The sequence below is a fragment of the Gopherus evgoodei genome, chromosome 4, assembly GCF_007399415.2.
Source record: "Gopherus evgoodei ecotype Sinaloan lineage chromosome 4, rGopEvg1_v1.p, whole genome shotgun sequence".
Lineage (NCBI taxonomy): Eukaryota > Metazoa > Chordata > Testudines > Testudinidae > Gopherus > Gopherus evgoodei.
In genome coordinates, this window is record NC_044325.1 from 9,737,128 (window position 1) to 9,749,438 (window position 12,311).

The 12,311-nt window shown below is 47.3% G+C and overlaps 1 protein-coding gene across 1 annotated transcript in view; it reads right to left on the reverse strand.

Annotated features, from left to right (window-relative positions):
- The window catches only part of DDHD1 (DDHD domain containing 1), a 137,952-nt gene that overhangs the window by 28,122 nt on the left and 97,519 nt on the right, over positions 1-12,311 (reverse strand). Inside the window, exon 8 of the mRNA XM_030562923.1 lies at positions 7,533-7,795. Within this exon, the coding sequence (XP_030418783.1) occupies positions 7,533-7,795 (263 nt within the window). The remainder of the gene's footprint in view (positions 1-7,532; positions 7,796-12,311) is intronic.

Sequence of the window (12,311 nt, forward strand, 5' to 3'; positions counted from 1 at the left end):
CAGTGAGCGGTATCGGGAGCCGTGGCGGTATCTGGATCGGGACCTGCTACCAGCGCGGTGCCGGGAGGTCGACCGCTGCCTTATGTTGTCGTGCCGCGATCTGGACCGGTGTCGAGAGTACCACGACGGTGACCAGGCTCTCGAGCGGTTCCGCGAGTACGACCGGTGCCGTGGAGAACGGTACCGGGACTGCGAGCGGTGCCGGGATCTTGAGCGGTGACGAGGCCGAGAGTGATCTCGAGATCTAGAGCGGGACTGACGGTGTTCAGTGGTGCCCGGTGAACGTGGCCGCACCATGGTGGGCTTGCCAAGCGACTGAATAACCCGCATCGGCGGTGCCGGGGGTTGGGGTAATTTGGGCTCTGTCAGAGCGATAAGGTCGCGTGCCACGGAGAAGGTCTCCGGCGTGGAGGGCACGACGAGCTCAACCACAGCATGTGCTGGGGAGCTGGTAGGCACCGGGCTCAACGGCTCCTGTGAAGCTGGAATCGATGGTGCAGAGACAAGCAGTGCCGCGGCAGATGACGGTGCCGGGCGGTCCGTCTTGGAAGTAAGCTCCGACTGCGGCGTAGCTGTAGTTGCCGCAGGAGCCTTGTGCTTCTTGCTCCTCGGGGAGAGGGAGCGGTGCTGGCTGGAGTGTTGGACTGGTGAAGGGTGGGAGAGCGAAGCCTTTGTCAGTGCCGGGCGGTCCGGTGCGGAAGAGACGCTTGGTCCTGGTGCCGGAGTCGGTGCCGAGGATGGAGGAGTCAAAGCTGCCTCCATCAAAAGCTGTTTTAAACGAATGCCCTGTTCCCTCTTTGTCCGGGGCTTAAACGCCTTGCAGATCCGGCACTTGTCCACAAGGTGGGATTCACCTTCAGACAGGAGTCGTGCGGATCTCCTGTGGGCATCGGCCGATGACAGGCCGCACAAGGCTTGAAACCCGGTGAACTGGGCATGGGCCCTGGTACCGGGGGAGGAGAAGGGGTGAACCCCCGATCCTCCTTAACTATATACAGAACTATAAAAACTAACTTTAAATACTAACTAGAACTACAATAAAAGAACTATATACACAATACTATACAAGAGAGTGAATCGCTAGGGAGGTAGAGAACAGCTAAGCCATGCTTGACAGTTCCAACGACCGACGTGGGCGGTAAGAAGGAACTGAGGAGCAGATGGGCTGGCAGGGGTATATATCAGGCGCCACACCAGCGCCACTCCAGTGGGTGACCTGCCGGCCCACCGAGTGTTGCTAGGGTAAAAAGTCTCCGACGAACGTGCACGCGGCGCGCGCACACCTAATTGGAATGGATATGAGCAAGCACTAGAAGAAGAAGAATCAAGAGTTGTATCAAAGACCTAAAAGGTACAGTCTGGTTCAGATATAAAGCTAAAGCTCTCTAACATCTAGAACATGAAGCCTCTCCTCACCTTTACAACCATGAGGTTTTGGGAAGGTCAGTAAGAAGACAGCTTGGTTAATATAAAAACTGGAAACCACCTAAATAAGAAACCTTGGATAAGGGAAAGGTAAACTGTGTAGAAAACAATATATGGAGGATCTGCTACTAATGCCCTCATTCCTCCCCTTTACTAGCTGATGTAATGGTCACTAAAGATTCATCGTCCACAGAAAGGTGCAATAGGAAGTAGGATGCTGGAGGTCCAAAAGGGGAACCCATCAGCTTTGCTAAGAATAGAGTCAAGCTGCATGGGGGAACAGGAGCCTACACCTGTGGAAATAGTTTGTTCAGGCCTTTTAAAACTCTTATGGACATCAGGTTGGAAAAAAGTGAATGGCCATCAATAGGTGAGTGAAAGGCAGAGAAAAAACACAGGTGCGCTCTGAGTGAACTAACTGTTAACCCTTGATGCTTGAGGAACAGAAGATAGTCCAATATGTGCTGAACAGAAGCATGGATGAGGGAAATGCCTTTCAGTCTGGACCAGGTAAAGAACCTCTTTCATTTACCTAGTTTTCTACTATTTTGCAGCCTGATCTCCTCTAAAGCAGGACCCCTTTGCAGATGTCAGCCATGAAGCCTCCAGACAGTCACAGGAAGGGTCTGTAGATTAGGATGGATGGGGTGGCTGCATTTATGCTAAATCAAGTTTGTCTCTTGTGAGAGTGACAGTGGAGGATTGATGGATAGGGATAACAACTCTGAAAAACAGTGTTGACAGGGCCCTGCTGAGGCAATAAGTATAAGATGGGCCTTGTCCTGCTTGATTTTGCAAAGATCTCTGAGCAAGAGAGGAATGGGAGGAAAAGCATACATAAGTCCATTTGACCATGGCAGTAGAAAAGTGTTTGTTAACAAACCTGGGTTGTGGCCTATTTGGAAGCAAACCTGGTGACATTTTCTGTTGTCCTTTGTTGCATATAGATCCACTGGTGGAGTTCCTAAAAATGGAGAATGGAACTTTCTAAGTCTGGGCAAAGGAACCACTCATGGTGACTGATAAACAGTCTGCTGAGACGATCAACCAGAGTATTCTGGATCACTGGAAGGTAAGCCACTTTTAGATGTACAGAGCTGGCAATATAAAAATTTCAAAGCAGAAGTGAAAGTAAGCCGGTCTGGTCCAGTACTGGCTTCCCCAGGCTGGCAATTTAAAGAGCCCAGGGCTCCTGTCGCTGTGGGGAGACATGGGCCCTTTAAAGCGCTGCTGGAGCCCCACCGCTGGAGCCCCGGGGTAGCGGCAGCAGGGCTCCGGTGGTGATTTAAAGGGGCCGGGCCTCCGGCTGCTTCTGGGGGAGACTGAGGACAACCCCTGTATGCAGGTACACCCTGAAGGGACGGAAGGAAGTAGCCCACGGACAGCCAACTGTAGTCTGGCTGCGTCACTGCCTGAAGCCAGGTCAGCATGTTGAGGATGGAATCCCTGCTAATCCCAGTGGCGGAATACTCCACCACTATTGGGGACCTAGGCTGGGAAACAGTACAGGTAGGTGGGCCCTGGGTCCCCATACACACTGCCACCCCACACCTGGGATAGCAGCCTCTCCACCATAGGCCAGGAGGCCTGCACGAGTCTACCTTCCGCTAAAGCTAGGATGCTCGATTCCTTTTGCTGCTCTGCCCTGATCGCAAGCCAGAGCCCCGACTGTTTGCTGCCCACATAGCCTGAGTGCCAAGGTTCATAGACTCGGTATTGCTCAGCCCAGTTTAAGTGGCCTGAGCTTTAAAGACAGCGAATTCCCCTCTAATTGGTTGCCGTGCCAAGGGCATGACAGTGAGGAGGCGTGGCCTCCATCAGAGATAGACAAGGAGGGATGGCCACGCTCTCTTAAAAGGCCCCTCCTTGTCTGTTTACACAGAACACGGCTACTGCATTTTTAATCAAAATCCTACAAGCACCTTCCCTGGATGTGTGAAAGAAATGCCATTCAAATGAACCAGATTACCTATAAATGTCAGGGAGTGGCAGGTTATTTCAGATTACCCTGTGTCTGTATGAGACCCAAGACAGGCCATCAACACAAAACTGATGCATCCGTGACTAAAGTGAAAGATTGTTGAGATGGAGTGAAGGGATCTTCCTTGCAAATGTGGGAAGGTTCTGTCCATCTATCTAAGGAGGATAAGAACAAATTTGGTATCTGAACTATAGTGTCCATATGATGTTTCCTCGATGAATACACCTTGGCCAATTAGCTCTGTAAGCTCTCTGAAATGTAGTCTAGCATATTAGATGACATAAATGCAGGCTTGCCATGTGCCATAGCAGCCTCAGCAATGACTTACTGTGGGGAGGAGTTATGTCTTTAAACCTAGAATGATGCTTTCCAATGTCTGAAAACTTGACCGTAAAAGGAAAGCTTCGGCCATTATGGAATTGAGGACCACTGCAATAAATTCTATTTTCTGTATCAAAGACAAGATGGACTTTTCTGTGTTGATCAGTAGGTTGAGTGCATCAAACTTGGACAGGATAATGTTTATGCTGGACAACGTTTATGACCTGGATCAACTTTTTACTAGCCAGTCATCCAGATAATGGGAGACATGGACTCCTGATCTCTGGAGGAATGCTGCTACCACTGCCATACGCTGTGTGAATACATGAATAGCCAACAGACCAAAAGTCAGCACTGTGAACTTATAGAACCATTGACAGAATCTTAGAATCTTTCTGTGGCTCAGATGAATTGCTACATGAAAGTAAGCATCCTTTGAGTCAAGGGAAGCATGTCGATCACCCAGCTCAAGGGAAGGAATAATGGAAATTACAGTGACCATCTGGAATGTCAATTTCTTTAGGAACTTGTTTAACTCTCTCAGACCTAAAACAGGCCTGAGACCCCACCTCCCTTTCCTTTCGGGATCAGGAAGTAACGGGAATGAAACCACTTTCCTCTGAGCAACTGAAGGACCTCCTCTATAGCCCCCACAAGAAGAAGCCATTGTATCTCGTGCAAATAACAAAGCTTTGAGAGAGAGGTCTTTGAAGAGGGATGGGGTAGGGGAGCTGGGAAGGGGGCTAGAAAGAAATTGAAGGGTGTATTCCACTTCCACCATACTTAGAACACACTGAGCCATGTTGATGTGGGCCCAAGCATGAAGGAAGTGGGATAGGCAATTTGCAAAAATCAGAGAAGGCAAAGATGGCACTCTTGGAACTGATACTCTGCTTGACCTATTCAACAAAATGTGTGCTAGGAGGAAGCAGTCTGCCTTGATGAACCAGCAGCTGCAGGGGCAGAAGGAGAGGGTGGATTTTTTAAAATCCTATATCTTTTCTCCTTGGTTTGAGCTACAACTACCAGAAATTGCTGGGTCTGATAAGGACAGAAGGACTTCCTCTATGCCCTCAGAATATAAATCCTTCAGAGTTACTCCAGAGTCCTTGAGACTATGCAGAGTGTCACCAATTTTTCCGAGAAGAGTGATGACCCCTCAATGGAGAGGTCCTGGATTGTTTGTTGACGCTTTGGGAGGAGAACAAAGGATAGAATCCATGAGGACCATCACATGATGATGATGGAGACCAGGCAACGAGTTGCAGAGTCAGATGCATCAAGACCAGCCTGCAGAGCTGTTCTAGAAACTAACATGCTCTCCTCCATCATCACCTGAAATTCTTGTTTCATATTGTCTGGGAGCTCATCCTTAAACTTCAAAATTGTATCCCACTGAGTAAAATCATAGTGTCCTACCAGAGCTTGCTGGTTTCACAACACAAAAGTGTAATGCTTCCGTGGAATAAAGCTTCCTTCTAAACAAGCCTAATTTTTGTGTGTCAATGCCTGGTGCCTTTCCTCTCCCCTATATTAACGGCAGATACTACCAGCGAGCCCTGAGAGGCCGGACTGTAAAAATGTTAAAACGCATGAGAAGGTATGTAGTATCTCCTTTCCGCTATCCTTGCAATAGGTGGCAAGGACGATGGGGTCTGCCAAAAAACCTGAGAAGGCTCCAGAACAGACTCATTAATAGGCAGAGATATCCTTGATGGAGCTGCTGCTGTTAAAAATGCCCACAAGCCTCTTGGACGTTTCCTGGATCTCCTCTTGATGGATGTCTAGAACCAAAGACATTCTTCGCAACAACTCTTGATGGGCTTTGCAGTCATCCAGTGGCAAGGAAATAGGCTCCACCATGACAGCATCATACGGGTTAAGGAAGAATATGCCAATGATCTCGGGGCTTATCCTGTTTCAATTCTTTTCAGGGAAGCTCAAGAGAAGGATCCTGCCCTTGCACACCGGCCCACTACCAAGGTTGGGCTGTTTATGGCGCTGACGTTCTTGATGACGAGCCAAGGAGGTAGAGTGGGAAGGATATGGGGACTCTCTTGATTGAGGGAGGAACCCTTGTGGGTTCCCCAAAAACCACCGATATGGGGCCTGACCCCCAACTGTGTGCAGACAAAGGGTCCTTGCAGTCTGTACTCTGCTGGAACAGAGGCTGAAGCCAGGGTGGGCAGGCACTGCATACAGGTTACTGGATATGTCCAGACAGCCACACATAAACCTACTTTAGAATTCAAAGAAGAATCCACTTCTTCATGCAGGAACTGTCCCCTCAGTACCAGAGAGGTAGGCTCAGATTCTTGAGAAGGGGACAGCGAGATGCTCTGTGGATTTCCCCTAGATGGTACCATTTTAGTCAGTACACTAATTGTCAAATCCGATAGTTCCACATGGTGCGGAGCTGAAACTGCGACCATCAGTGCCGATGCCAAGCAAGAATCTTGAATTCCCAGGGAAGGCGGTACTGACAGATTCAACAAACACCTCAAGAGTGGATGGTACCGAGAAAGTATTCTGGTCTTGTGGCACTAGAACCTGAGGTGACAATAGTGAAGCTGGTACTTAACTGGGCTCTGGATCCAACAAACTCCCATTCTGAGGGTTGTTCTGGAGAATGCCTCATTTATAGCACACCTCTGAGTCCTTAGCAGAGGCTCAACTTCTGCACCTCTGATCTTGAGGTGCCCAGTACCAAATCCTTAGATTACTTGTGTTACCTCTTCTTTGGCACCAGTGAAATTGATTTGTCTCTCAGCACAACCAAGGCTGGAGGAGCACTGCTGCCCGATACAGAGGCACTTCGTATCCAGATTGTGCAAGAAGGCTCCAATAGAGGATGAAGCTCCAATTCCAACTTAAGCAGGTACTTAAGTCTAGCTGCCCTGTCCTTTTGGGATCGGGGCTTAAATGCCTTAGAGATACTGCATCTGTCACTAACATGAGCCTCCCCCAAGAACTTAAGGCAGCTGGACTGCAGGTCACTAATTAGTATTAGTTAGGAGCTGGTGTCAAACATCCCCCCCCCCCCCCAAAAAAAAAACAAAAAAACAAAAAACCCCCAAAAAACCTAAGTTAAGTCAAACTAAACACAAACTGCCCTATAAAAACAATGGGTACTAATGACAGTAACCATGCCACCCCACAGGTACCGATAAGAGAAAACTCTCCCAACGACTGCATATACACCTATAATGGAAAGGACATGTGCAATTCCTAAAAGGAGAACCTTTATTCCTCCTCCCTCTCCGCAAACCTGGTTCAGAATACTTATTGTTCTTTAAAAATTTAAAAAACCTAAGTGCTAGAAACTCAGGAAGTTCACAGCTAAGATTCCAATACCAACTATAACTCCACCCTGCATCACTGCTCATTTCCCACCCATGGGCAGGTGCAGCCACAAATCTAGTTACTTTATTGGGGTAGAGTATTGTCAATAATGTCTTTGGAGGGCCTTGCATTATTGTCCCTTGCTGGAAGTGGTTCCCAAATTGATCAGCTGGCATTGAACAGAAGATTCCTGCTGGCCAGCTGTTTGATTCTGGTACAGCATGCAGGATACGGGCTCAGAATTCCAGTCAGTGATCCCAGCTCCCCTTACCTTTCACAGCTTCACTAATGTGTTTGTCCTGTGGTTAGAGAATTCCATGTACAATTGCTATTCAACGCCAGCACTGGCATAACAGTGCCAGGCATTTCTGATAAAAGTAATGGTAAGCTCTGGAAAACTCCTAAAGAGTTTCATTTAGGGACGCAGATTTCTCCTTAATAATGAGAATGTGGAATACATTACCGTTGTTTAGTTATGTAAAGTTCTTCAAGCAAACGTTGCTCCTCATAGCTCATCCAACGGTCTTCAAGATCCTCCTCTTCCTTCTGCAGCAATTGTTCATACAGTCTTACTGGATTCCAGCCAGTCATTATGTCGTAAGTAATTACACATCCAAGAGAATGTGACACAATTGAGACTTTCCCTCCTTTTTCTTCAAACTCTGGATTCCGAGAACAGAACAGCATATATAACCGGTTCAGCTCCTGTTGAAGGCCTTTTACTAGCTGTTTTAAGAAAGAAAACGTGTTAAGATTTCATCATTATCTACTTAATCTCCCTGTTCCTGTTCTTACTACGAGTTCAAAGATGGAACTGCTTCATGGCAGTGTATGTGGCCATTCCAGTATGCATTAAATGTGACTCGAGAATTTTGCTTTATCAACGAGTAACTTAAAACTGTCCAAAAGATAACCATTTATAAAAGAGAACAAATTAACCATGACTCTAAATCTCCTGTTTAAAAAAAAACGTTCTAAGGATTTTATTCTTAAATTTCTGACGTACTCTCTATCTTAACTCCATTTTAACTCAGTTCTCTGTCTGGGAATTTCCAGGGCTTTAGACATGTTTATGGACATGTGCTAACAGTCAGGGAGCAGGGTCTCTATGGTGCTTTGGAATTCACTGGGTCCACAAGCTGCCATCCATGAGTCATCCTACTCATCTATAGTTTGATTCATGCGTACCCTCTCAGCACAGGGCCCCAAGATACCTAAGGATCTGTTAAAATATTCAGCTTGTCCTGAAAATGTACAAGAGTCAGCAGAGAGGCACCCTTGACTGGGAACAGGAATTAAAGTATGGAATCTGTGAGAGGCAAAGAAGCAAGGAGAACAGCAGGATTCACTATGGCTAGGGGAAATGTGGAGAGCTTAGTTATGCAGGCACTCTGACTTGGCAATAAGACACACCCTGCGCTCCTTAGGAGCTCTGTAAGACTACAGGAGGCATCCAGGTTCAGAACTGCCTTTGCTGGTGGACTGATGCGGATTCATGTGTACCCAGGGCATCACAAAGTAAATTCCCAAAGCACCCTAGTTTAGTATTAGCTGTAAGAAAGTAATTTTATAACCGTGCTCACAGAAACCGTGACATCCAGAGATCTCTGTGACATTTCTGCCCTGGGTCTGGAGCTGTCAGCAGGCAGCACCTCAGCTCTCAGCTGCTGCTGACAGTGGGTCCCCAGCAGCTCCTAGCCGCCAGGCAACAGGGGAGTCCCGGAGCTCTTAGCCGCTGGGCAACAGAGGGATCCTGCCGCTCCCAGCCCCCGCAGACAGTGGGAGTTCCCTGCAGCTCCCAGCCACCAAGGGCAGTGGGGGACCCGCAGCAGACCTCCCAGGTGCCAAGCCATTGTGGGTGCTGGACCCTCCTCCCTCTCCATTTTGTCAGGGGTATTTTGAGTAAAAATCACGGACAGGTCATGGGCTTTTGTGAATTTTTGCTTATTGCCCATGACCGGTCTCTGATTTTTCCTAAAAATATCCATGACAAAATCTGAGCCTTAAATCATGAATCTTTTGATTCTTCGTTTCTCTGTGATCATCAAGACTTTCCCTTACTCCCCAAGATTGGGACCAATAAGTGCCATCGGCAAGGGGGAAGCTGTGCTACTTCATGTCCGTTTTGTGGAAGTGAAAAAGTGAAAATTTTGCCACCTGCCTGTGGTTAAATAGGGGCCCAAGATAGACAGTGAGTACCATGCACAAACCAACTCGGACCCGGAAGTATTAACTCCGATTCCCATGAGCATTCAATTGGTGTAAGAGTTTGAGGGTACGTCTACACTATGGGATTAGTCCGATTTTACATAAACCGGTTTTGTAAAACAGATTTTATAAAGTCAAGTGCACACGGCCACACTAAGCACATTAATTCAGCGGTGTGCGTCCATGGTCTGAGGCTAGTGTCGATTTCTGGAACGTTGCACTGTGGGTAGCTATTCCGTAGTTATCCCATAGTTCCCGCAGTCTCCCCCACCCCTTGGAATTCTGGGTTGAGATCCTAGTGCCTGATGGGCCAAAAATCATTGTCGTGGGTGGTTCGGGTAAATTTCGTCACTCATTCCTTCATCCGAGAAAACAAGGGCAGACAATCATTTTGCGCCCTTTTTCCCTGGATTGCCCTGGCAGATGCCATAGCACAGCAACCATGGAGCCCGTTCAGCTTTTTTTTTTTTTTTTTTTTTTTTTACTGTCACCGTATGTGTACTGGATGCCGCTGACAGAGGCGTTACTGCAGCGCTACACAGAAGCATTCGTTTGCTTTTGCATGATAGCAGAAACGGTTATCAGTTGTTCTGTACCTTCTGCTGCCATTGTAAATTGGCAATAAGATGACGGTTATCTGTCGTTCTGTACTGTCTGCTGCTGTCATGGGTGCCCCTGGCTCAGGTCAGCCAGGGGCGCAAAGGCAAAACTGGGAATGACTCCCTGAGTCAATCCCTCCTTTATGGTATCTAAAAATAGAGTCAGTCCTGCCTAGAATATGGGGCAGTGTATCAGAGAGTACAGCTGCTCCATGTCAGATCCCACAGAAATGACAAGCTGCACGCCATTCACGGGGGTTGCCCCTGCAACAACCACACCCGTTGCTTCCCTCCTCCCCCAACCTTCCTGGGCTACCGTGGCAGTGTCCCCCCCATTTGTGTCATGAAATTATAAAGAATGCAGGAATAAGAAACAGTGACTTGTTAGTGAGATAAAATGAGGGAGAGGCAGCCTCCCGCTGCTATGACAGTCCAGGCAGAACATTAAGTGGTGCGGAGGAGAGGAGCCCAGCATCCCGCTGCTATGATAGTCCAGGCAGTACAGAATCTTTTCTTTACACATGAAAGGGAGGGGGCTGATGGAGCTCAGCCCCCAGTTGCTATGAGGAGGGCGGTTACCAGCTGTTCTGTACCATCTACTGGGAATGACCAGGAATCACTCCTATTTTTACCCAGGAGCCCCCGGCCAGCCTCACCTGAGGCCAGCCAGGAGCACTCACGGGCTGATGGTGACTACGGATAGCAGTCATATTGTACCGTCTGCCACTGGGGAGGGGAGAAGAGTGGATACTGCTCTTCACTGCTACAGCATCGCTTCTATCACCAGCATTCAGTAGACACAGGGTGACATTGAAAAAAGTCAAGAAACGATTTCTTTCCCTTTTCTTTCACGTGGTGGGAGGAGGGAGTAAATTGACAAGCTATACCCTGAACCACCCCGGACAATGTGTTTGAACCTACAGGCACTGGGAGCTCAGCCAAGAATGCAAATAGTTTTCGGAGACTGCTGTGGACTGTGGGATAGCTGGAGCCCTCAGTACCCGCTCCCTCCCTCCATGAGCGTCCATTTGATTCTTTGGCTTTCTGTTACGCTTGTCACGCAGCACTGTGTAGCCTGGAGATTTTTTTCAAACGCTTTGGCATTTTGTCTTCTGTAACAGAGCTCTGATAGAACAGATTTGTCTCCCCATGCAGCGATCAGATCCAGTATCTCCCGTACGGTCCATGCTGGAGCTCTTTTTGGATTTGGGACTGCATCGCCACCTGTGCTGATCAGAGCTCCACGCTGGGCAAACAGGAAATGAAATTCAAAAGTTCGCAGGGCTTTTCCTGTTTACCTGGCCACTGCATCAGAGTTCAGATTGTTGTCGTGAGCGGTCACAGTGGTGCACTGTGGGATACCATCCGGAGGCCAATACCGTCGATTTGCGGCCACACTAACCCTAATCCGATATGGTAATACCGATATTAGTGCTACTCCTTTCGTTGGGGAGGAATACAGAAACCGATTTAAAGAGCCCTTTATATCGATATAAAGGGCCTTGTAGTGTGGATGGGTGCGCCGTTAAATCGGTTTAATGCTGCTAAAATCAGTTTAAACGCGTAGTGTAGACCAGGCCTGAGATGCACCCAGCATATAGAAGAGACAAATATCTGAACTCCAGCCTTTTAAGAGGCTGGAAATGAGGAATTAGAGCAGGCTCATAATCACCCATAAAACCAATACTGGGGCTTTTGGTGAGTGGTGATGCATAGGCTGACAGCAGCTGATGACATCCAAGGCTTCTGATTAAATATTTCCCAGTAGTGTCACTCATCTCAGTTTCCTAATTGTAGTTTACCCAGCAGTTCACGTATTTTTCCAAAATCTGCTTTATAAATGTAGCAACATTTAGATTCCTTCATATAATGTGATATTAAAGGACCAGTTAAGACTGCATTAAAATTTTGCATGCTAGTAATGTGCCTCAATCATCTAACTATAACAGTTCTATTATGTAATCAATGCTTGTATAAAGATGTGTCACAGAAAAGTGCATTTACAACCACACCTGAGGCTGAGACTGTGTATTATTCTTTATATGGATTAATGACATATATGGTTATGGATTATTTAGAGCTCCTTGTGTTCAATAGTACTGATCAGCTTCAAGGGGTTTATGAAGATATTGTGTGTAAAAATCCAGAAAAAACATTTCTCCAAAATTGCTTCTAAGCTGCTGTAAGTATTACCTGATTTGATCAAAACTTTACTATTCTGCTCACTGCTTGGTTAAACTATGCCATAAATAAGTCCTCTGAACACTGCTCCGTCACATTTCTCCTGTTACTGGGCATCTCTGCAATTAGCGTCATTTTCCTATTTTACCAAAAAGAATGAATAAAAAGCCCCACAAAAGGCAGAAAGAAGCTCTTTGGAAGAGAAGCACAAATGAGATAGGTGGAGCTGGCATCCACTGAATTTGAAAACACAG